Source organism: Amblyraja radiata, chromosome 35 (assembly GCF_010909765.2).
Source record: "Amblyraja radiata isolate CabotCenter1 chromosome 35, sAmbRad1.1.pri, whole genome shotgun sequence".
In the NCBI taxonomy this organism is placed as follows: domain Eukaryota; kingdom Metazoa; phylum Chordata; class Chondrichthyes; order Rajiformes; family Rajidae; genus Amblyraja; species Amblyraja radiata.
The window spans coordinates 3,232,953-3,254,563 of record NC_045990.1 but is presented as its reverse complement, the minus strand read 5'-3'; the positions used below and the strand labels follow the sequence as shown (position 1 = coordinate 3,254,563).

Below are 21,611 nucleotides of genomic sequence, written 5' to 3'. Positions count from 1 at the left end.
GCTTGGCCATGCCTGGTCAGCGATCAGTCGGATCAATGACATATGTGGCGTCTCTTAAACAGTTTTCCACACCTCCCTCAGGCATGGAAGTTTGTGTCGGACGGGGTGGGTAGGAAGGAATTGCAGATGCTGGTTTACACCGAAGACAGCCACAAAATGCTGGAGTAACTCAGCGGGTCAAGCAGCATCTCTGGAGAGAAGGGATGGGTCGAGACCCTTCTTCAGACTGAGACTTCAGACCCATTCCTTCTCTGTAGAGAGGGGGAGCAAATTATTTATCTCTCTACATCGTCGTCTGTATTTTTTATTATTATACCTTTAATAATCCTTTACAGGAAATTACAGTGCCACGACAGCTTCAAGACAGACATAACAGCACACATTTCCTCAAATAGCTTCCATACTTAACAAGTTAAAATACAAGTTAAAATATAATGAATGAAAAAAAAAAGTGCAGTTATTTATGCGCATTATATAACCTTATAGCAGCTGGTATACAAGACTTCCTATGTCTCTCAGTTTTGCACATTGGTGCAATCAGTCTCTGACTGAAGGTGCTGCTCTTGATCACCTCCAGGGCATGGATTGGGTGAATGGGGTTGGTCATTATTGTACCCAGTTTGTTCAGAGTTCTGGCCTCTGCCACCTGCTGGACCGTTCGTTGCTCAGCCCCGACCACTGAGCCGGCCTTCCTGATCAGCTTGTCCAGTCTGTTTTTGAAGAAGGAACTGCAGATGCTGGAAAATCCAAGGTAGACAAAAATGCTGGAGAAACAGCGGGTGAGGCAGCATCTATGGAGCGAAGGAAATAGGTAACGTTTCGGGTCGAGACCCTTCTTCATCGTCTGCATCTCTCGTTTCCCTATTCCCTAACCAGTTTGAAGAAGGGTCTCGACCCGAAACGTCACCCATTCCTTCTCTCCAGAGATGCTGCCTGTCCCGCTGAGTTACTCCAGCATTTTGTGCAAATCAAAGATCCTATAAGCTCTGCTATAAGATCTTTGGTGCAAATATTATGGAGGAGCTCCTCTGGTATCTTTGGTTTTGTGTCTGTTCGGGTCGGGTCCGGGTTGAGCGGCGGACCGTGTTCAGTGACGGACCGTGTTCAGTGACGGACCGGGTTCCGGTTCCGGTAAGCTGCTCTAACAAGGCGCTCTCGGCCTTCCCTTTATCATCTTTAAACCGAGCGCGGCTTCACATCCTCGCCAACCCATCGTGTATTGATTTGTCGATTGTTTATTTTCCACGGGCGGGCGGGCGGGGGGGGGGGCAGTTTTGTGTGAAGGAAAGACTGGAGGTCCCTAAAAATCTAGGGTGCGTCGACGCCGCTCGCTCTGAGACCCTCCGGTAGCGCTCGTTCCCATCGTGTCCCCGCGCCCATCGGGGTAAACTCCCCCCCCCCCATACACCCACCCCCCCCCCCCCATACACCCATCCCCCCATACCCCCCCCCCCATACACCCAGATCACCCACCCCATACCCCATAACCCCCCCTAAACCATACACCCATCCCCCCCATACACCCACCCCCACATAACCCACCCCCCATACACCCATCCCCCCCATAACACCATCCCCCCCATAAACCATACCCCCCCCCCCAGACCCACCCCCCATAAACCCATACCCCCCCATACACACCCCCCCCCCATACACCCCCCCCCCCCAAAACTCACCCCCCCTACCACAACCCCCACCCCCACGACACCCACCCCCCCCCATACACACATCCCCCATACCCCCACCCCCCATCCCACCCATCCCCCCCATAACACTCATCCTTCCCCCCATACCCCCTCCCCCCCCTAAACTCTAACCCCCCCAGACACCCATCCCCCCCCCATAAAACTATCCCCCCCATAAACTCATAACCCACATTAGCACCCATCCCCCATAACCCCCCCCCTCCATACACCATCCCCCCATAACCCCCCCCCTCACCTCTCCCATAACCCGCCCCACCATAAACTCATACCCCCCATACACCCATCCCCCCATAAACCCATCCCACCCCCCCCATAAACACCCCCCATAAACCCATCCCCCATAAACTCATCCCCCCATAAACCCACCCCCCATAAACCCATCCCCCCCATAAACCCATCCCCCATAAACCCATCCCCCCCCATAAACCCATCCCCCATCCCACCCCCCCCATAAACTCATCCCCCCATAAACCCATCCCCCATAAACTCATCCCCATAAACCCAATCCCATAACCCTTTTCTCATTCTCCCCCCATCCCCATCCCTGAAACTCCATTCCCATCTCCATTTCTCGTAACCCCATTCCCTTCACCCCCTACCCCTTCCCCATTGCCCCTTTCTCATCGCCGTAATCCCACACCCACCCTCCCATACCCTCACACTCACCCTCCCAACATCATGTTCCCCACCCACACATCCGTGGTTCGACTCCACTAACTCACCCTGTGTAATGCCAAAAACCACCCCCTCCAACACTGAACCTCAAAATCTCCCAATCTTGAACCCTGGCCGTAGATCTGCCACCCGCCGAGCTTCCACTCACCCCACCAACCTTGACATGCATTCTGTAAATTACACTTTCTCCCTCGTTCCCATCTGAACCTTGATTTTCTGACTTCCACCCTCCACTCACACTGTGAGTTTCAATTGTTCACTGACTGAACTTTAAACATGCTCCTTCAGCCATCCAGAGCCTCTCCCACCATCACCACCCACTTGCCTCTCTTGAGGCTGAACTCCCTCCCATGTACTTCTTCAAGGAAGCTTTCAACTCATCCATAATTTATTTCCTCGAGCTGCCTGATAACCTCCTTCCATGGGAGAGTTCCCAATGGTGTGTCTTTTTCAGAATCTGGTATCGAGCATGCAAACAATCTCCTCTGCCCTCTGTAGCCAGCTAGTTCTCATCTGGGTGCTCGCTATTGGACTTGTTGCCTAGGAAATAACACTGATGTTGGTTTGCTTATCCATCCAATGCACTTAGAGGATTTTGCAGGCAGCAGTGGTGATATTTTTTCAGTGTCTTGAAGTGCTTGCTGTGGTTAACCAGGGATAGCTGATGCCTGGTAGACCGTGAGTTCAGTACTAGATCTGAGGTGTTGATGTGCAAATATATTTTTCTTTAATCATACAAAGGCAGTGATGTTGCAATGAAGGCCATAGTGAACTTCATTCCAATATCTGTTTTTGCTGAGAAATCTGTGTGTGTACCTCCCACTCTCTCTCTCTCTCTCTCTCTCTCTCTTTCACACCTTGGTGTTTTTCCTTTACCTACTTCTACACAATGCAACTTCTGTCTCACACCTCAAGCCCAGAATAGTATAATGTGTTAACTGCTTTATCAACTAGTGTCATCTTCAAACATTTTATGTGCAAGTAATCTGAGTATCTTGTACCATTTAGCATGTATCATCTTTTCACTTTCCTGCTAAAATATGTCATCCTCGCACTGCCTTTGACTTCCTAAAGTCTATTATTTATGTTCCTTACTGTTAATGCACTTGTAAACGTTTGGCTATTTGGAAATATTGCTTTCCATTCCAATTCGCTATTGTTCGAGAGGGAGAGATGCAGAGCAAACAGGATGGTGGCGGTAACCTAGATTATTCATTGTTATTTTCACTACTCTTGCAGAATCTAAACGTAACCCAATTGGACGTTGCAGCGAGCCATCACCATGGCAAATCTGGTAAGCAGGTCCATTGATTGAAATGGGCTTTGGGATGGATGGACCAATTATTGCCTGACCGGTTAATGACAGAAGGATTGACCCCTGCAGAGCTCGAGCAGTGGCAGTAGTCTCAACCCCAAACGTCACCCATTCCTTCTCTCCAGAGATGCTGCCTGTCCTGCTGAGTTACTCCAGCTTTTTGTGTCTGTCTGCAGTTGTCAGACCTTTTTGTGTGCTCTTTTGTTCAATGTACAGAAATAGCACTTTGTGTCTCTGACCTGCTGTTTTCCTGGAGCCCATAAAATTGTCCTTGTCAAGTTTTATCCAGTTTCATACTCAAGTAAAACTTTGATAATCTGCTATTCTATCGTTTGGAAATGCCAATGGCCTGACATCTGGCTCACTGGCTTGTGCTCCCTTAGAACTCACCGGGTCCTCGATTCCCGCATTCCCTTTAAACTCATCAGACCCTGTTTCCTGCGAAAGGGCAGAAATACTATATTGTGTTGACTGGTGAGTAATTAGTAAACGTGCCGCATAGAAACATTGAAAAACTGGTGCAGGAGTAGGCCATTTGGCCCTTCGAGCCTGCACAGCTATTCAATATGATCATGGCTGATTGTCTAAAATCAGTACACCATTCCTGCTATTTCCCCATATCCCTTGATTCCTTTAGCCCGAAGAGCTGAATCTAACTCACTCTTGTCCGTCTCCTCGGACTATCTATGATCGGACTTTACTGGCTTTATCTTGCACTAAATGTTATTCCCTGATCATGTATCTGTACACCGTGGGCGGCTCGATTGTAATCATGTATTGTCTTTCCACTGACTGGGTTAACACGCAACAAAAGCTTTTCACTGTACCTCGTTTGAAGAAGGGTCTCGACCCAAAACGTCACCCATTCCTTCGCTCCACAGATGCTGCCTCACCCGCTGAGTTTCTCCAGCATTTTTGTCTACTTTCACTGTACCTCGATACACGTGACAATAAACTGAACTGTTTGTACAGAGGGATATTTTTGTATTGGGTTATGATATGCGGGAAGTAAAGCTATGGAGGTAATGAGAGATAAGAATCATCTGCAGCTTTCATAGGCCAGGATGGTGAACACAACCAAGGGTGTTACTACAGTTACCAAGTCACAAAGGGAAACAACGTTTGTTGCAGCCTGCTGTTAGTGACGTTACTGCTTTTCTTTGACAGGGTTCCAGCAGCCAAGCGGTGACTGAGTACACTGTCCGTGTTCCCAAGTAAGCAACTCTCTTTATTATTGCCACGTGCAACGTGTCTCAGCAGTAGAGCCATCAGAGTCATGCCAAGTTATCCCAGCAATGAATCAGTGGCAACGGTTCTCACCCGCTTGCTGAGTGTGTCAGAAAGACTGTACGGGTAGTAGGCAATCGCTGTTTGGGCTCATACTTAACTCTGACGTCGGATCAGTGGCTGAGGACAGAGAGGAAACTAGGGTGCGGCAGGAGAATGGGGTTGAAAGGGAAAGATAGATCAGCCGTGATTGAATGCTGGTGTAGACCTGATGGGCTGAATGGCCTGATTCTGCTCCTAGAACCTATGAATGGAGGAGCTGTAGAGGCAGTATTGGAGTGAGGAGCAACTGCATCAGGGCGGTGTGGGACGGTGGGAAGTTTAAGGAGAGAAGGGTGAAGAGAAGGTTTCATGAGAGTTTGATGACAGGGCGGTGAGCAGGGTGTGGGTGAGAGTTGGAGAAGTGTGAGGCAGATGGGGACGAGCGGGGGGGGGGGGGCTGGGTGGGTGGGTGAGGGTACGGATAGGCAGCTGGAACAACAAATTGCAGGTTAAAGCAATGGTGGCCCTGGGGTCAGCGGGTCTGGTCATGGTTTAATGTGCTGAATGTCCATCCCTGCCTTTACAGGAACAACGCCAAGAAGCACAACATCATGGCGTTCAACGCTGCTGATAAAATCAACTTCACCACATGGACTCAGGTATGGCCCAGGGTGAGGTAGACCCCCATCCAAACCATGACCTGTCGTTGTAGGGGAGGGGGAGCCAGGTTGAGAAGGCTCATGGTCAGGGCTGGAGAGAATGAGTGAGTGGGCACTGATGGAAGAGGCAACAGCTGGGACGGGGCAGAGGGTGAGGTGGGAGGTGCAGGGTTTGGTGCGATGATGTGAGGATTGGGCCGAGGGTGCTTCTTCGGGAAGATGAGTGTGTCGGGGAGCTGGACGGGGCATGGGTTGGGATTTTCGGGGGAGCTGTGTCGGGAGCAGACATTTTGGAGATGGGAGGTCGGGGCGTATTGTGAGGGGAGAGTTTGGCAGTTGGGGCGGTCGGGGTATGTGGCCCATGTTCTGGGTCATTGGCTTGATATTAGGAGGGGAAAGTCTATGTACCTGCAGTGGATGGCTTCCATAAGGGACTGCTGTATCTTGGATGGCCATCACTAGGGGCGGCACAGCAGTAGAGCTGCTGCCTTACATTGCAAAGAGACCCGGGTTCGATCCCGACTATGGGTGCTGTCTGTACGGAGTTTGTACGTTCTCCCCGTGACCTGCGTGGATTTTCTCCGAGAGCTCCGGTTTCCTCCCACACTCCAAAGACGTACAGATTTGTAGGTTAATTGGCTTGGTAAAATTCAAAATTGTCCCTTGTGTGTGTAGGATAGTGTTGGTGTGTGGGGATCGCTGGTGGGCGCGAACTCGGTGGGCCGAAGGGCCTATTTCCGTGCTGTATCTCTAAACTAAACTAAAGAAAACTAAACACAGTGCAAAGGGCTGGAAATGCTCACCACTGGTGTTGGGAATGTGGCAATGTTAAACCTCTCATTTCCCTGTAGGCTAAAATGGAGCGTGATCTAAGTAACAAGAAGATCTACCAGGAAGAGGAGCAGCCAGTGTTTGGTGCTGGCAGTGAGTTTGGCAAAAAACTGCGAGAGGAGTCGAGAAAGAAGAAGTTTGGGATTGTGACACGAGAGTTTAAGCCAGAAGACCAGCCGTGGCTGCTGAGAGTTAACGGGAAGGCAGGTCGGAAGTAAGTAATGCACTAAAAGAAGATACAAAGCGCTGGAGTAACTCAGCGGGTCAGGCAGCATCTCTGGAGAACATGGATAGGTGACGTTTTTGGTCAGGATCCTTCTTCAGACTGCTGCCTTCTCCAGAGATGCTGCCTGACCCACTGAGTTACACCAAACCTTTGGGGTGTTTTTGTAAACAAGCTTCTGCAGTTCCTAGTCATGGAGTGCTTGAATAACACAGCGGGTCTGGCAGCATCTCAGGAGATTGTGGATAGGTGGGGTGGGGTCCTGAAACTTCACTATCCACGTTCTCCTGAGATGCTGCCTGACCTGCTGAGCTACTCCAGCACTCTTGTCTTCCTCTCTGAACCAGCCTTGTTTCTACATTCTCCTGTTGTTCCCTGTATCTACAGCCAGATATTTAAACGGACAAAGGCTGTGACAATCCTAACACAAGTGATTTTTCTTTTTGTTAGGTTCAAGGGTCAGCGGAAAGGTGGGGTTACTGAGAATGCCTCTTACTACATCTTCACGCAATGCCCAGACGGGGCGTTTGAGGCGTTTCCAGTTAACGCCTGGTATAATTTTGTCCCAGTGGCAAAACACAGGACTCTGACTGCAGAGGAGGCAGAGGAAGAGTGGGGAAGGTAAAATTTCATGCTCGTGTGTGCATCAACATAACCTCCCCCCCCCCCCCAATGCTTTAACATTGTGCCACAAGTCTCAGCATCGATCTAGCCTAGGTTCCACACTGCTGTGCCAAATGATTTATTCCTGATCACTACATTCAGAAAACTGCTCACATCGAGTCCACATCACAAGATTAGAAATTGAACACACTTCTCAGCATCTGCATACAATGGAGTCTGTGCTTCTTGTGCGTGGTGGTGGAAACAGGGCAGCGATGTCATTGCCCTATCCTTGGCCCCTGCTCAATACTCATAATACATTTTAACTCAGTTTATATCGAACCCATCTGTTCTCTTGCAACTGAGAGGCTGTAATTATGGCCAACTTACTTTCCATTCATTACAAGTAAATTATAGACCTTCGTTTTTTTTTTAGATTTCGATCTAGTTTATTGTCACGTGTACTGAGGTACATTGAAAAGCTTTTGTTGCGCGCGAACCAGTCAGCAGAGGGATTCACACAGCTAATCGCACGTTGCTTTTTTTCCTTTTCTACCACTTGCGTGTTTGTACCCTCAGGCGTAACAAGGTGGTGAATCACTTCAGCATCATGTTGCAGAAGCGGCTGAAGGAGCAGGACCGCGATGATGGGGACGACGATGATGAGAAGGTGAAGAAAGGCAAAGATAAAAAGAAAAAAGGAAGCGACCTGCGGATCCACGAACTGGAAGACGACCTGGAAATGAGCACGGATGATAGCGACGGGGAGAGTGGCGACGATAGTGAGTGACACGAGGAGCCTGTCTGTTTAGATAAAGCTGTGAGCGTAGACACACCATCTGCTGCCTCCCTTGTCACTCAAGCTAGGCACAGCTCCAAGCAGCCTTGGCTGGGAGCTGCACATCCTAAAATGTTCCTGGCCGCTGTAAGAGGAGCTGTGTGCGTGTGTGTCAGTGTGTGCATGTCTCTGTGTACGTATGTGTGTGCGTGTGTCTGTGTGTGTGTGTGTGTGTGTCTGTGTGCGTGTGTCTGTGTGTGTCTCTGTATGTGTGTGTGTGTGTGTCTGTGTGTGCGTGTCTGTGTGCGTGTCTGTGTGTGTGTGCGTGTGTGTGTCTGCGTGTGTGTCTGTGTGCGTGTGTGTCTGTGTGTGTGTCTGTGTGCGTGTGTGTGTCTCTGTGTGTGTGTGTGTGTCTCTGTGTGCGTGTGTGTGTCTCTGTGTGTGTGTGTGTGTCTCTGTGTGCGTGTGTGTGTCTCTGTGTGTGTGTGTGAAACGGGCCCTTCAGTCAACCGAGTCCACACCGACCAGCAATCCCAACACACATACACTGTCTGACACACACTAGGGTCAATTTACAATTAACCAAACCAACTATTAACCTATAAATCTATATGTCTTTGGAGTGTTAGAGGAAACCGGAGCTCCCGGAGAAAATGCACGCAGGTCACGGGGAGAACGTGCAAACTCCGTACAGACAGCACCCGTAGTGGGGATCGAACCCAGGTCTCGGTGCTTTAAGGCAGCAACTGTACCGGCTGATTTGGCCTCTCAGACGTGTACCCTCTCCTCACCAGGTGATACTAAAAAGGACCCGAAGACCAAGAAAAAAGGGAAAGCTGCGCTGAAGAAAAAGAAGAAGAAAGGCTCTGATGACGAGGCGTTTGAGGACAGCGATGACGGTGATTTTGAGGGCCAGGAGGTGGATTACATCTCCGACGATGACTCCAGGTAGACGTGCTAACGTGCTGGACTAACTCGGGGTCGGGCAGCATCTCTGGAGATAAAGGATGGGTGACATTTTGGGTCGGGACCCTTCTTCAGCCTGAAAGTATAGGGGAGGGAACTGGAGGTGAGGAAAGGCCAGAGTAAAGCAGGACGGATGACCAAGACCAAGGAAGGGTGGAGCCCACAATGGTCCATTGTTGGCCGGGGAAGAGGTGATAACCAAGGGATGCGGACAGTGGAACTAGTAGGATGGCTCCAGGTACCTGATTGCTTCTTGCCAGAGTTTGTTTCCCTTCCCTGGTCAGAGGGGGGTGTGGGAGGGCTCCCTGCAGGTGGCCAGGCACAGTTTAAACTGCGATGGTGAGGTAAGGTGCTGATACCAGGAAGTTGGAGCTACTAATCTTTAGATTAGTTTAGAGATGCAGCATGAAAAGAGGCCCAAGGGCCCCCCGAGTCCAAGCCGACTATCAGTCGCCCATTCATACTAGTTCGCATTATCCCGTTGTTACATCCATTCCCTACTCTCCACGGGCAGTTTTACAGACGGCCAATTAACCTACAAATCCGCACCTCTTTGGGATGTTGGAGGAAACGGGAGCACCCGTAAGAAACGCCTCCAGTTGCAGTTCAGCCTCCACACATGCAGCACCCAAGGTCAGGATCCAACCTGGGTCTCTGGTACTGTGAAGCCGCAGCTCTACCTGCTGTGTCCTGTGCCTCCCTTCGGCACGAGGGTTTGCAATGAGAGGCTGCTGCCCTTTCATGCAGGGTTCAGAACCAGGGGGATCAAAGACTGGGCTTGGTGCGAGAAATTGGACTGTACGTGCATCGTGTCCCATCTCAATCCTGCTCTTGCTGCCTTCATCAGTACATTCCAACAGGGGACAATGGCCTGGGACCCTGGGCTGATTCAGGGAGATAGTCACCAAACTGTGAGCAGTGAGATGCCTTCAAGGCCCAGTTTAGAGAGGTCCCAAGTGAAATCTGCTGCATGCTGATAAAACTCTAGGTGTGTTGTCGAGTGATAAACAGAAACCCAGGTTCTCACAACACGTCCCTCTCTGATTCACAGTGATAACAACGAAATGGAGATAGAAAAGGCGAAGCCCGATAAAGAAGAGGATGGGCCGAAAGGTAAATGCGACACTGAAGCTGCTCATCATTGGTCCCATGCGTCTTTGGTCCGGCGCTGCAGATCCCAGGAATACCCACGCGGCTGAGCTGCATCCACTGGGATTGTGCACTGGGCTGTGACTGGGTTTAGTCAACCTGGGAAACCAAAGGGGCACTCCTAGGAATCCCACGCGGTCCTACAAGAGAGACTTGCCGTGCCCCCTAAACCAGCCCCATAATACTGGGAAGGATTTCAAAGCACAAAAGCTTTTAGTTCCTGGGTGAAATATCTGCCATCTGTTCAAAGCATGAAGCCTCTGGCAAGATAATGGGTTAGTCCATAGAATGGATATTGTCTGTGGTACATGAGGAGACCACACCCTTCATTGGACCGTGCCTGGTGATTATGTACTCAGCAGCCCCAGAAATGTCACTGGACGCCTCCACTTGCCTCAGACACGGGAGAAATAAGAAGAGTGAGGTTGCCACCACTCTCCTGCGTCCTTGCCCAACCCATTCTAGACTCTCCCCTTTCCCCATCCTCACCCCCGCTCGCTCTGCCCCCTCCTCTCCGCCACACGTCGCTCCTCCTCCCCACCCTCCCCAACGCAACATGGTTTGAGTTTTCCAGATGTTGTGGAATTCTGCTTTTCAGGAATTGACGAAGGTTCGGAGAGCAGCGAGGAGAGCGAAGAGGAGAAGCCGGCGGAAGAGAAAGAGGAGGAGGACGATGAGAAGAAATCCACGGGCCCCGAGAGAAAAGAAAAGAAGAAGAAAGGTGAGGATTGGAATCTGCTTATTGCTGCGTTTCTCTTTTATCAATTTTATGATACTCTCAGTGAGCCGGCCTGAACTACTATCGGACTATCTTTATTCAAACTTTATTGGCCTTACCTTGCACTAAACGTTATTCCCTTATCTTCTTGTGAATGAAACATAAACCAAAGGAATAGTTAGATCTCAAGCCAGGTTTGTCTCTGTTGGTGTCAATGTCTGCCAGGCCCTGACACAGCTCCATTTGGTGGGTGGTAGAGCGGGCACCCAGAGATGACATGGTTGGCTGTCTGTTGTTCTGCTCCACATTCACAGGCTGGGCTCTGGTGGAGGGAGCCTCCATCTCCACACGCTGGCGTTGAAACGCCCAACTCCAGTACCAAGTCTGTTGAGCTTCACCCATGCTTCTCTTATCATTTAACTATATACTGTAACTGGATCGATTGTAATCATGTATTGTCTTTCTGCTGACTGGTTAGCACGCAACAAAAGATTGTCACTGTACCTCGGTACACGTGACAATAAACTAAACTGAGAACAACTCGTCTGTGCAAATTTGAGCACGCTATTAACGTAACCCTGCAAAGTGTCATCAATGGTTCTGGTTGCACCAGTATGTCTGTTTGTGGGTGATTTCAGACCCTGGTCGGAAGCAGCAACATTGGAAACCAGGTCACAGTGCTTTTACTGAGGGGACAATACTCTGGTGCCACACACTGTCCCCACCACCACTCCATACACACCCTCTTAGCCGCGGGGATCACGGAAACCTGACATTATAGCGACTCAAATCATGTGATAGGAGCAGAATTAGGCCATTCAGCCCATCAAGTCTACTCCGCCATTCAATCATGGCTGATCTATATCTTGCCTTCTCCCCATAACCCCTGACACCCGTACTAATCAACAATCTATCTATCTCTGCCTTAAAGATATCCATGAGTCATTTGTGCTTCTTACAGACAGCAGTGAGGAGTCGGAATCATCGGATGAAAGTGACATTGAGTCGGAAGCCGCCTCTGCACTCTTCATGTTGGTAAGCGTCTCGGTTACAATCCAGACCCACTCCCCCTGGAGCCTGACCTGACCCATGGTTAAACCTCACGTTTCTGCTTCTGTTTCAAGAAAAAGAAAACACCTCCGAAGAAAGACTGGAGAGGCTCGAATAACAGCTCGCACGGGAATAGTCGCCCTGGCACGCCCACGCCGCAGATCAGCACCTCGAATACACTCAGAGCAGCCGCCAGCAAGCTGGAACAAGGTGAGCATAAGTGATAGGAGCAGAATTAGGCCATTCGGCCCATCAGGTCTACTCCGCCATTCAATTATGGCTGATCTATCTCTCCCTCCTAACCCCATCCTCCTGCCTTCTCCCTATCACACTGTGAATGACACTAATGAATGTTTCGATGCTGAGAATGTCGCAAGATCTTTTGCACTGTTCTTGTTTTGTGTTTTGATTTTTATTCTGAATGAAGTTTATTTTTGGAAATAAAACATGAACTGACATGCATTTGCAGTAAGCAGTCAGGAGAGCAGTTACTATGTTGGCCTCTATTGCAAAAGGATTGAACTACAAGGATAAGAATGTCTCACTGGGACTATACAGGGTGGTGAGATGCCACCTAGATTGTTGCATATGAGTCTAGTCTCCTTATCTGAGTAACAATAAACTTGCCAGAGACCAAGTGTGATAACTGATGGGTTTTCTCTGTCGGGAGACATGAAGCAGACTGCACTGGTACTCTGCACGTTGAGGAGAATAAGAAACAATGTTATTGAAGAGCACAGAATTCCCATGGGGCAAGACAGGGTAGATGCAAAGATGTTGCTTTCCTGAATTAATGTGGGCACTGCCTGAATATAAAGGGCCAGCCGTTCAGGATCAGGAAGAGAAGATAGTTTTTTGCCCAGGGCGTAGAGAATAATTTTCCCGAAGCATCTGGAGGTTTGGTGGCTGAGTATATTCAAGGCAAGGATCTGTAAGAACTATGGATTTTGAAGGCATCCTGAGATATGGGGATAATACAGAAATAATGGCACTGAGGTAAAAGATCAGCTGTGATCTTACTGAAGATTGATTAGTACGGGTGTCAAGGGTTATGGGGAGAATGGGGTTGAGACGGAAAGATACATCAGCCATGGTTGAATGGTGGCGAAGACTAGATGGGCCAAATGGCTTAATTCTGCTCCTTTGACATGAACATGAATGGTGAAGCACTTGCATGTGTAGGTCCAGGGTTGAGGAGGGTGCTGTGTGCTGTGTGGTCTGGGCATGGTGGAGAAACCATCCCCACCCAGCACCCTCGATCTCAGTACTGGGGATGTAGGGCCAGGGTACCAAGGTCCCTGCTGGAGGACAGGAATGGGAATGTGAAGAGGATGATTCTACACGTGGGAGTTGAGCTGACTTACCTCCCGTCTTTGCGCTCGTTCCCAGGGAAACGGCAGGCCGGCTCCGCCGAAACCCCCGCGGCCAAACGGCTGAAAATGGACGCAGGAGCGCAGTCGGCGTCTGGTAAATCCACGCCTCAGCCGCAGTCCGGCAAATCCACACCGAGCAGCAGGTGAGTGTGCCAGACTTGACCTCACTACACACCCCCTGACTATCTCATCAGACTTTCTCTTGCACTAAACATTATTCCCTTTGTTAGGTATCTGTACGCTGTGGACAGCTCAATTGTAATCATGTATAGTCTTTCCACTGACTGGTTAGCACACAACAAATAACTTTTTGCTGCACCTCAGTACAGGTGACAATAAACTAATCTAAGATACCTCCATTGTCCCTCTGCCTGAGTCTTAGTCTGATGAAGGGTCTCAACCCGAAACATCACCTATCCCTTACCTCCAGAGATGCTGCCTATCCCGCTGAGTTACTACAGTTATCTGTGCCTGCCTTCAAACTAAATGAAGAGTCTCGTTGTAACCATATGTTGTCTTTCCGCTAACTGGATAGTAAGTAAGATAGTAAGTAAGTAAGTTTTATTTATATAGCACGTTGAAACCAAAGTGCTTTACATAAAATAAATAAATAAGTTTCCGTACATCCATAGAAATTTTAAAAAAAAAGAATAATGACACAACACATTCTAGAATTCAACTTATGGATAGCATGCAACGTAGCATTTCTCCGTACCTCAGTACACGTGACAATAAACTAAACTAAAATGTGGGGAAGATAAAATGTGATGAGTGTAAATGGCCAGAGGGAGGTCGATGGGCCGAGTGGCCTGTCTCTGTGACTGTGATACTAATTTGAACGCTGCCTGCCCCACAGTGATATCCAGCTGACAGAAGAGGCGGTGCGTCGATACCTGACCCGCAAACCTATGACCACCAAGGACCTACTGAAGAAGTTCCAGACAAAGAAGACGGGGCTGAGCAGCGAACAGACTGTTAATGTGCTGGCACAGATCCTGAAGAAACTCAACCCCGAGCGCAAGATGATCAACGACAAGATGCACTTCTTCCTGAAGGAAGTCAACTGAGGGTTTGGCCGGCGTGTGTAGGTAGCTGTCTGACTCTGTCCTGCCTGAGTAAGGGATGATCCCAGAGTAGTCTGTCTCTGTACATAATTGTGGTTCACGTATTTTTACCTTTCACCCTCCTGGCCTGGATCAAGGGCTGAGGGTGGAGGGCTTCACCTGAAGTGACTGCCCCAGCTGGGGAGGATGGGTGTGTGTCTGGTGTGGCCAGGGTGTGAGAAGTGGGAGCAGTTCCCCCCCCCCCCCCGAGATGCAGGAGGCAGTTGTCTCCGGACCGAAGAGAGAACTGCCTCCGGTAATTGTAGCTGTGACACTCCCCCCCATCAACCCAACCAGGGAACAGCTTTTAGTGGGAGCGCCATAGGGTGGGCCCTAGATTCACAGGGAAAGGCAACACGTCCAGAATTGGGACCAAGATACCTAACGACAATGCTGTCTGTACACAAGAGCTTTTAAACTTGCAGACAGAGGTGGCCACTGCCTCTATAAACTGTAGAATTAACAACAAGAAGTCCCTTCTCGGCAGAGCCACTCACCACTTCCCCTTGTGCTCCCCAGTGCCAGCACTGGTCCACAGAGGTGATCACAGTCACGGGGGACTTGCCCAAGGAAAGGAGCCAGGACTGAGAACTCACGGCACCTCCATCTTGACTGGGGCCTGTGCAAAGGGTCAGGACACAACAGGACTGATCCACTGGGACTCTGGTGGCTGGGAGTGGGGGCAAAATGTAACGCAGGGATCGAGTCTCCACCCAGTGTCGCAGTGCCTTGCTCTTCGTCAGAGCACAATGAACCGCAGATGCTGGTTTACAAAAAACACACAAAGTGCTGGAGTAACTCAGCGGGTCAGGCAGCATCCCTGGAGGGAATGGTTATGCCACGTTTCGGATCAGGCCCCTACAGATGGAGAAAGTTTGGAGAAACGTTGCTTAGGTGTGTGTGGCAGAGATGTGGCACTTTGTGTGGTGTTTTTGCTCTGAATTGATGAGGTTGTAATTTACAGTTCATTCTCGAGGCAGGACCGACCCATCCTCTAATAAAATGGCCAATGGTTTTCATCCCATTTGTTGCATCACTTCAGTGGGTGTGTAAGCTGTGGGTGTATAAGCTCTGGGGGTGGGGAGGGGGATCTCTTGTCCTGATGGGCACACGGACGGGGCTGACCCCTGCTAGCCTCGCTCTCGGGAAACATAAATCAGAGCAAAAGCCTTCGGACAGTCACTATATGCTGGAGGAACTCATACAGATCAGGCAGCATCTCTGGAGAAAAAGGATGGGTGACGTTTCAGGTCGAAACCTTTCTGAAGTCTGAATCTGAAGAAGGGTCTCGACCCGAAATGTCACCTATTCAGTTTCTCCAGCAATGCTGCCTGACCCGCTGAGTTACTCCAGCACTTTGTATCTGTCTTCCCTCGTGGACTGTTCCATCGTCTGTCCCAAGCACGTCTTGCCCCCCCCCCCCCCCTACAATCCCCTGACTCGGAGGACAGAACGATCTCCGCGCCACGGATGATCCGAGTTTGCCTTTAAATGGTGAGATCTGAGGTGATGACTTGGTGTCGGCTGGTGGCGGGCAGTGCCCTCGGTGAATGGGTTATGGGGCACGTGGCGGGGGGTGAGGTGTCGCTTTGCCCGGCGAACACAGCGGAGGTCTCGGGCTGTTGACGAGCCTGGGTCTGAGCAGCCGCTGGAAATGCCTGAGATACCATCTTAATACCACAGGCGTGCTGCATTCACCTAGTGACTGTATTCAAAGCATTCCTGAGGCTCCGTGTCACCTGGAGGGACTAAAGAGAGAGACCCTCACTCGAGCTGAATGTGGAGCAACCCCAGACTACAGCGGGAGCTCCTGAAGCAGTGACTGGCCCGTTAATCATCCCCACTGCAATCCACACATATCTCAAAACAAAGAGGAATATTTTTCCGTCAATGAAATTTATTTACGGGTTGAAGGTTTTGGGGCCGGACAGATAGTTGTCTTCCATTTCCTGGTTTGTTCCATTGCCGGCATTACATTCCTGCCATGGCAATCAGTGCATCTGGTAAATCTCAAAACAATGCCAGCTGTCTAGCTTCATGTAACCACACGAGGAAATCATTCCCTTCTCCCAAAAACAAAATTCTAGCGGCTTTACAATGGGCTGCATTTACTGTGGGCTGAAACCTCTTAGAAAGTGGACAGTATGGAGACATTGCACAAAGATAGTGCCCATACAGGCCCGACATAGCTACACGCACGGGCTCTGATATGGATGTTTCAGGTTGGGACCCTGTGAATCTGGCCACTGTATACATTCCACTGACATGGTTGTTCACTGAGTTTGATGCCACAGAGACGGAGTCGAACTTTGGTGTTAAGTTGCACGGGCACTTGGATGCTCCTTGGGGGATAGACACAAAGTGCTGGAGTATCTCAGCAGGTCAGGCAGCACCTCTGGAGAGAACGAGCAGGTGACGTTTTGGTCAGAATGCTTCTTCAGACTGCCCTGAGGTGTCAAGTACCACCGGGATGGTCTTACAGACATCAGCAGCTTGGGGTTTATCTTTTGTGCTTTACACGAGCGATTAGAAACAGCATGTAATTTGTCAGGCAGCATCTGTGGAGGACGTGGATCCATGTTCTCCACAGATGCTGCCTGACCTGCCCAGTTCCTCCAGCATTTTGTTGTTATAAGGAAACACGACTTGTGGTTGCCAAGTGGTTTAGTTATGATGGACCACAACTTTGGATAATACCTTGTGTGGTGTTCAGGAGGGATTTAGATCGGGCATGGACATGGATGGAAATGGATCTCGTGCAATCAGATGAGATTAGTTTATCTGGCGTCACGTTCAGCACAGATATTGTGAGCAAAAGGCCTGTTCCTGTGCAGGAAGGAACTGCAGATGCTGGTTTACACTGAAGTTAGACACAAAGCGCTGGACTGACTCAGCTGGTCAGGCAGCATCTCCAGAGCAAAACGATGGGTGATGTTTTGGGTCGGAACCCTTCTTCAGGCTGTGTTCATAAGGTCATAGAGAGAGAGAGCTAGATAAGGTTCTTATAGATAGCGGACGGAGTCAGGGGATATGGGGAGAAGGCAGGAACGGGGTACTGATTGTGGATGATCAGCCATGATCACATTGAATGGCGGTGCTGGCTCGAAGGGCTGAATGGCTTACTCCTATTCCTAGGAGTAGAATTAGGCCATTTGTCCCATCAATAGAGAGTACAGAGGAGATTTACTAGAATGTTGCCTGGGTTTCAGCAACTAAGTTACAGAGAAAGGTTGAACAAGTTAGGTCTTTATTCTTTGGAGCGCAGAAGGTTAAGGGGGGACTTGATAGAGGTCTTTAAAATGATGAGAGGGATAGACAGAGTTGACGTGGATAAGCTTTTCCCACTGAGAGTAGGGAAGATTCAAACAAGAGGACATGACTTGATAATTAAGGGACTGAAGTTTAGGGGTAACATGAGGGAATTTCTTTACTCAGAGAGTGGTAGCTGCGTGGAATGAGCTTCCAGTGAAGGTGGTGGAGGCAGGTTCGATTTTATCATTTAAAAATAAATTGGATAGTTATATGGATGGGAAAGGAATGGAGTGTTATGGTCTGAGTGCAGGTATATGGGACTAGGGGAGAATACGTGTTCGGCACGGACTAGAAGGGCCGAGATGGCCTGTTTCCGTGCTGTAATTGTCATATGGTTATAAGTCTACTCCGCTATTCAATCATGGCTGATCTATGTCTCCTTCCTAACCCCATTCTCCTGCCTTCTCCCCATAACCCCTGACACCCGTACTAATCAAGAATGTACCTAGCTCTGCCATAAATATATCCACTGACTTGGCCTCCACAGCACCCGGAGAAAACCCACACTGTCACAGGGAGAATATGCAAACTCCGTACAGACAGCACCGGTAGTCAGGATGGAACCCGGGTCTCTGGCGCTGTAAGGCAGCAACTCTACCGCTGTGCTGATCGCAATCCTCTCCCACCTCCCTTCCCCAACTGCCCCGACCCCTCTCCATTGCCAGCTGAGGTAGCTGTGCAGCGTTGGGGCTACCCCCTTGGCACGGGTAAGCTCCTGGCGTGGATGGGGGGTGTTCAGGATCGACATGGAGTGCCAGGGGGAGAGCTGTGGCACTCGCACGCTGATTCCGATTTGATTCTTGCCAAGGGCCAGGCGGCTGGAATTCTTCAACTATCAGAGGATTATCTGGGATTAGGAGCTGCCACGGAGCGGCTGTGAAGAAGTGTACAGGATTGATGGGTCTGTGTCCTCGCGTTGTACTTTTCAAAGCTCTTTCTAGTTAGAATCCTGGTGTTTATTTCAGCAATGCTACAAGTAACCCTTCCACTGCTACATCCTGAAGAAGGGTCTTGACCCGAAACGTCACCCATTCCTTCTCTCCAGAGATGCTGCCTGTCCCGCTGAGTTACTCCAGCTTTTTGTGCCTATCTTCTGACAAAGTATAGGCTTGGAGTATGCATGGAGTACAATATTCAACACGTATCTCCTTACAATAGAGGAGGCCTTTCAGCCCATCAAAACTATGCCAGTCATGAGAGCAATCCCATTCTCCCACTTACTTCCCTCTAGCCTATTCTGCCTCAAATCAACGGCCACCAACGAGCTGACATTCCAGGGGCAATGTTCAACAGCCAATTAGCACGTCTATGAGATGTGAGAGGTTACTGTGGCATCCAGGGGAATCTCCACACGGGCACAGGTAAAAGGTGCAAACACCACACAGGCAGCATCGGAGGTAGCACTTGAGCTGGGTTGTTTAAGGTGTGATGCAGCTGCACTACTGAATGTGGAGGAAGCCGTTCAACCCTGTTGCACTAAGGTACACAAAAATGCTGGAGAAACTCAGCGGGTGCAGCAGCATCTATGGAGCGAAGGAAATAGGCAACGTTTCGGGTCAAAACCCTTCTTCAGACACTGTTTATGTGTCTATGTTGCACTGTTCAGTGGGATCATGGCTGCTCTCTGATCTGACTCCTTAGAACCATTCATCACCTTGTGTTTTGTTAGATATCTGTGGTGAGAAAAAGCTGTCTTTAAAACGCAATTCCTATCTGTCCCAGCATCAGTGGAGCTTGTGAAAGTGTGGTCCATACCAGGTATTCACTCGTGTCACACATATTTCCTCAGCTCTTTAAAAAGGCTCAGCTCTCAGGTTTGCACTGATCCAAGTCCCAGACCACCAGGTGAACCTCCCTCCCTCTCTCAACTCCTCCTTCTCTCTTTATCTCTCTCCCTATCTATTTCCTTCTGCCCCTCTCTCTCTCTCTCTCTATCTTTTGCTGCCCCTCTGATCCTCTCTCTGCCTCTCTCCTCCTCTGCCTCTGGGCCCCAGAGAATGCTAACGCACATGGAACAACTACACGCCGGTGAGAATACTATAGGAAGGAACTGCTGCTTTACACTGAAGATAGACACAAAATGCTGGAGTAACTCAGCGGGACAGGCAGCATCTCTGGAGAGAAGGAATGGGTGACGTTTTGGGTCGAGACCCTTCTTCAGACCGAGTCCTTCTCTCCAGAGATGCTGCCTGTCCCGCTGAGTTACTCCAGCATTTTGTGTCTATCCCCCCAACAGTGCACTGCTCCTTTGGGACTCCCTTTCTACCTCTGGTACACTTCCTCAATATTTGTCCAGTCATAGTGTTTCTGCTCCAGTGTTGAAATGCATCACCAACTCCAACATTTCTCAATTCGAAGATAGACACAAAAAGCTGGAGTAACACAGCGGGACAGGCAGCATCTCTGGAGAGAAGGAATGGGTAACGTTTCGGGTCGAGATCCTTCTTCAGACTCAATTCGAGCTGTCTCTGTCTTCTTACCTACTTATGTCCAGTAATTTTTTTTTTTAGTTTTATAGAGACTCTGAAGTCTGAAGAAGGGTCTCCACCTGAAACATCGCATTCTTTTTCCCCAGAGATGCTGCCTGACCCGCTGAGTTACTCCAGCACTTTGCGCCCACGGTGCAGACCAGCATCTGCAGTTCCTTCCTACACATTGAGACTGAAACCCCGCTTAGCGAGCGAGTAACCCCAGCCTGTCCCCCGGGTTGCATCCCCCCTCTGCCCGGACTCACATCAGCCTGAACTCCAGCATTTCGCGTCTATCTTCAGTTCCTTCGTGAACACGCTATCTATCAGCTTGCATGTCCTCGCACTAAACAAAACCACCCACTGCTTCCATCGCCCCTGCCTGTGATGCCTGTCTGCAACGCGCCTGTTTACACTTTGATGGTCAGATGCTGTCTCAGACATGAGTGTGCAACCCCCTGATTCCTCATCGACCTGGGTCTCGACAGACAGACAGCTATTGTGGAGGCCACACCCGCCCCCCATGCACCGGACCCTGCCACAACTGACCATCAGAAACAGCTCGAACACCCAGTCTGATTTATGGCGATTCAGTATTTATAGATTCCGGAATTTTCCTATTTGGTTATTATCAGAATTCCTTCCATTCTTCTAAGCTTTCCTGCATAGTTGTGGGCTGCCCAAGTTATTCCTGCTGTTTATCGCAGCAGCGACGATATTGATAATCCCGCATGGATTTTGAATTAGTTGAATAACTGCAAAACATTTAATTTAAAGGAAAATAAAACCACAATCCTCTTTATTTGGTGAATTTACTTTCCTGGGGGAATGTGAAATGTGACCTTTGAGGGATCTAATATAAAACCCGCTGGTCGGCATCATACGAGGCCGGTAGAGCTGATAGTCATAGAGCCCACACCGGTCAACATGTCTCAGCTACACTGGTCCCACCTGCCTGCGCTTGGTCCATATCCCTCCAAACCTGTCCTATCCATGTATCTGTCCAACTGTTTCTTAAACGATGGGAGAGTCCCAGTCTCAACTACCTCCTCTGGCATCTTGTTCCATACACCCACCACCCTTTGTGTGAAAAAGTTCGGATTCCCATTAAATGTTTCCCCTTCACCTTAAACCTATGTCCCCTTGTCCTCGATTCCTCTACTCTGGGCAAAAGACTCTGCATCTACCGATCTATTCCTCTCATGATTTTGTACACCTCTATAAGATCACCACTCATCCTCCTGCGCTCCATGAAATAGAGACCCAGCCTACTCAACCTCTCCCTATAGCTCACACCCTCCAGTCCTGTTACAGGCTTTGGAGACACTGTTACTAACAATGGATGCACTTACATTGATTGAAGGTTGAATCTGAGAGTCCGGCACAAGTCTGTCAATGTTTAAGAAACATTGA

The 21,611-nt window shown here is 49.6% G+C and overlaps 1 protein-coding gene across 4 annotated transcripts; it reads left to right on the top strand.

Annotated features, from left to right (window-relative positions):
• The first annotated feature begins 1,061 nt into the window (after positions 1–1,061).
• On the top strand, positions 1,062–15,442 carry gtf2f1 (general transcription factor IIF subunit 1). Of its 4 annotated transcripts, none has more exons than XM_033012327.1 (14): positions 1,062–1,131; positions 3,621–3,675; positions 4,864–4,910; positions 5,552–5,624; positions 6,476–6,669; positions 7,129–7,299; positions 7,861–8,063; positions 8,854–9,007; positions 10,077–10,138; positions 10,773–10,895; positions 11,854–11,927; positions 12,017–12,152; positions 13,332–13,458; positions 14,172–15,442. In XM_033012327.1, exons 2-14 carry the CDS (start codon positions 3,664–3,666, stop codon positions 14,380–14,382), a joined length of 1,587 nt encoding a protein of 528 aa, XP_032868218.1. In that variant the 5' UTR covers positions 1,062–1,131; positions 3,621–3,663; the 3' UTR covers positions 14,383–15,442. The 4 variants fall into 4 exon arrangements, with proteins under 4 accessions (XP_032868218.1, XP_032868219.1, XP_032868221.1 ...); XM_033012328.1 differs by lacking the exon at positions 1,062–1,131 and adding an exon at positions 1,161–1,216; XM_033012330.1 differs by lacking the exon at positions 1,062–1,131 and adding an exon at positions 1,292–1,313.
• Positions 15,443–21,611: the final 6,169 nt, after the last annotated feature.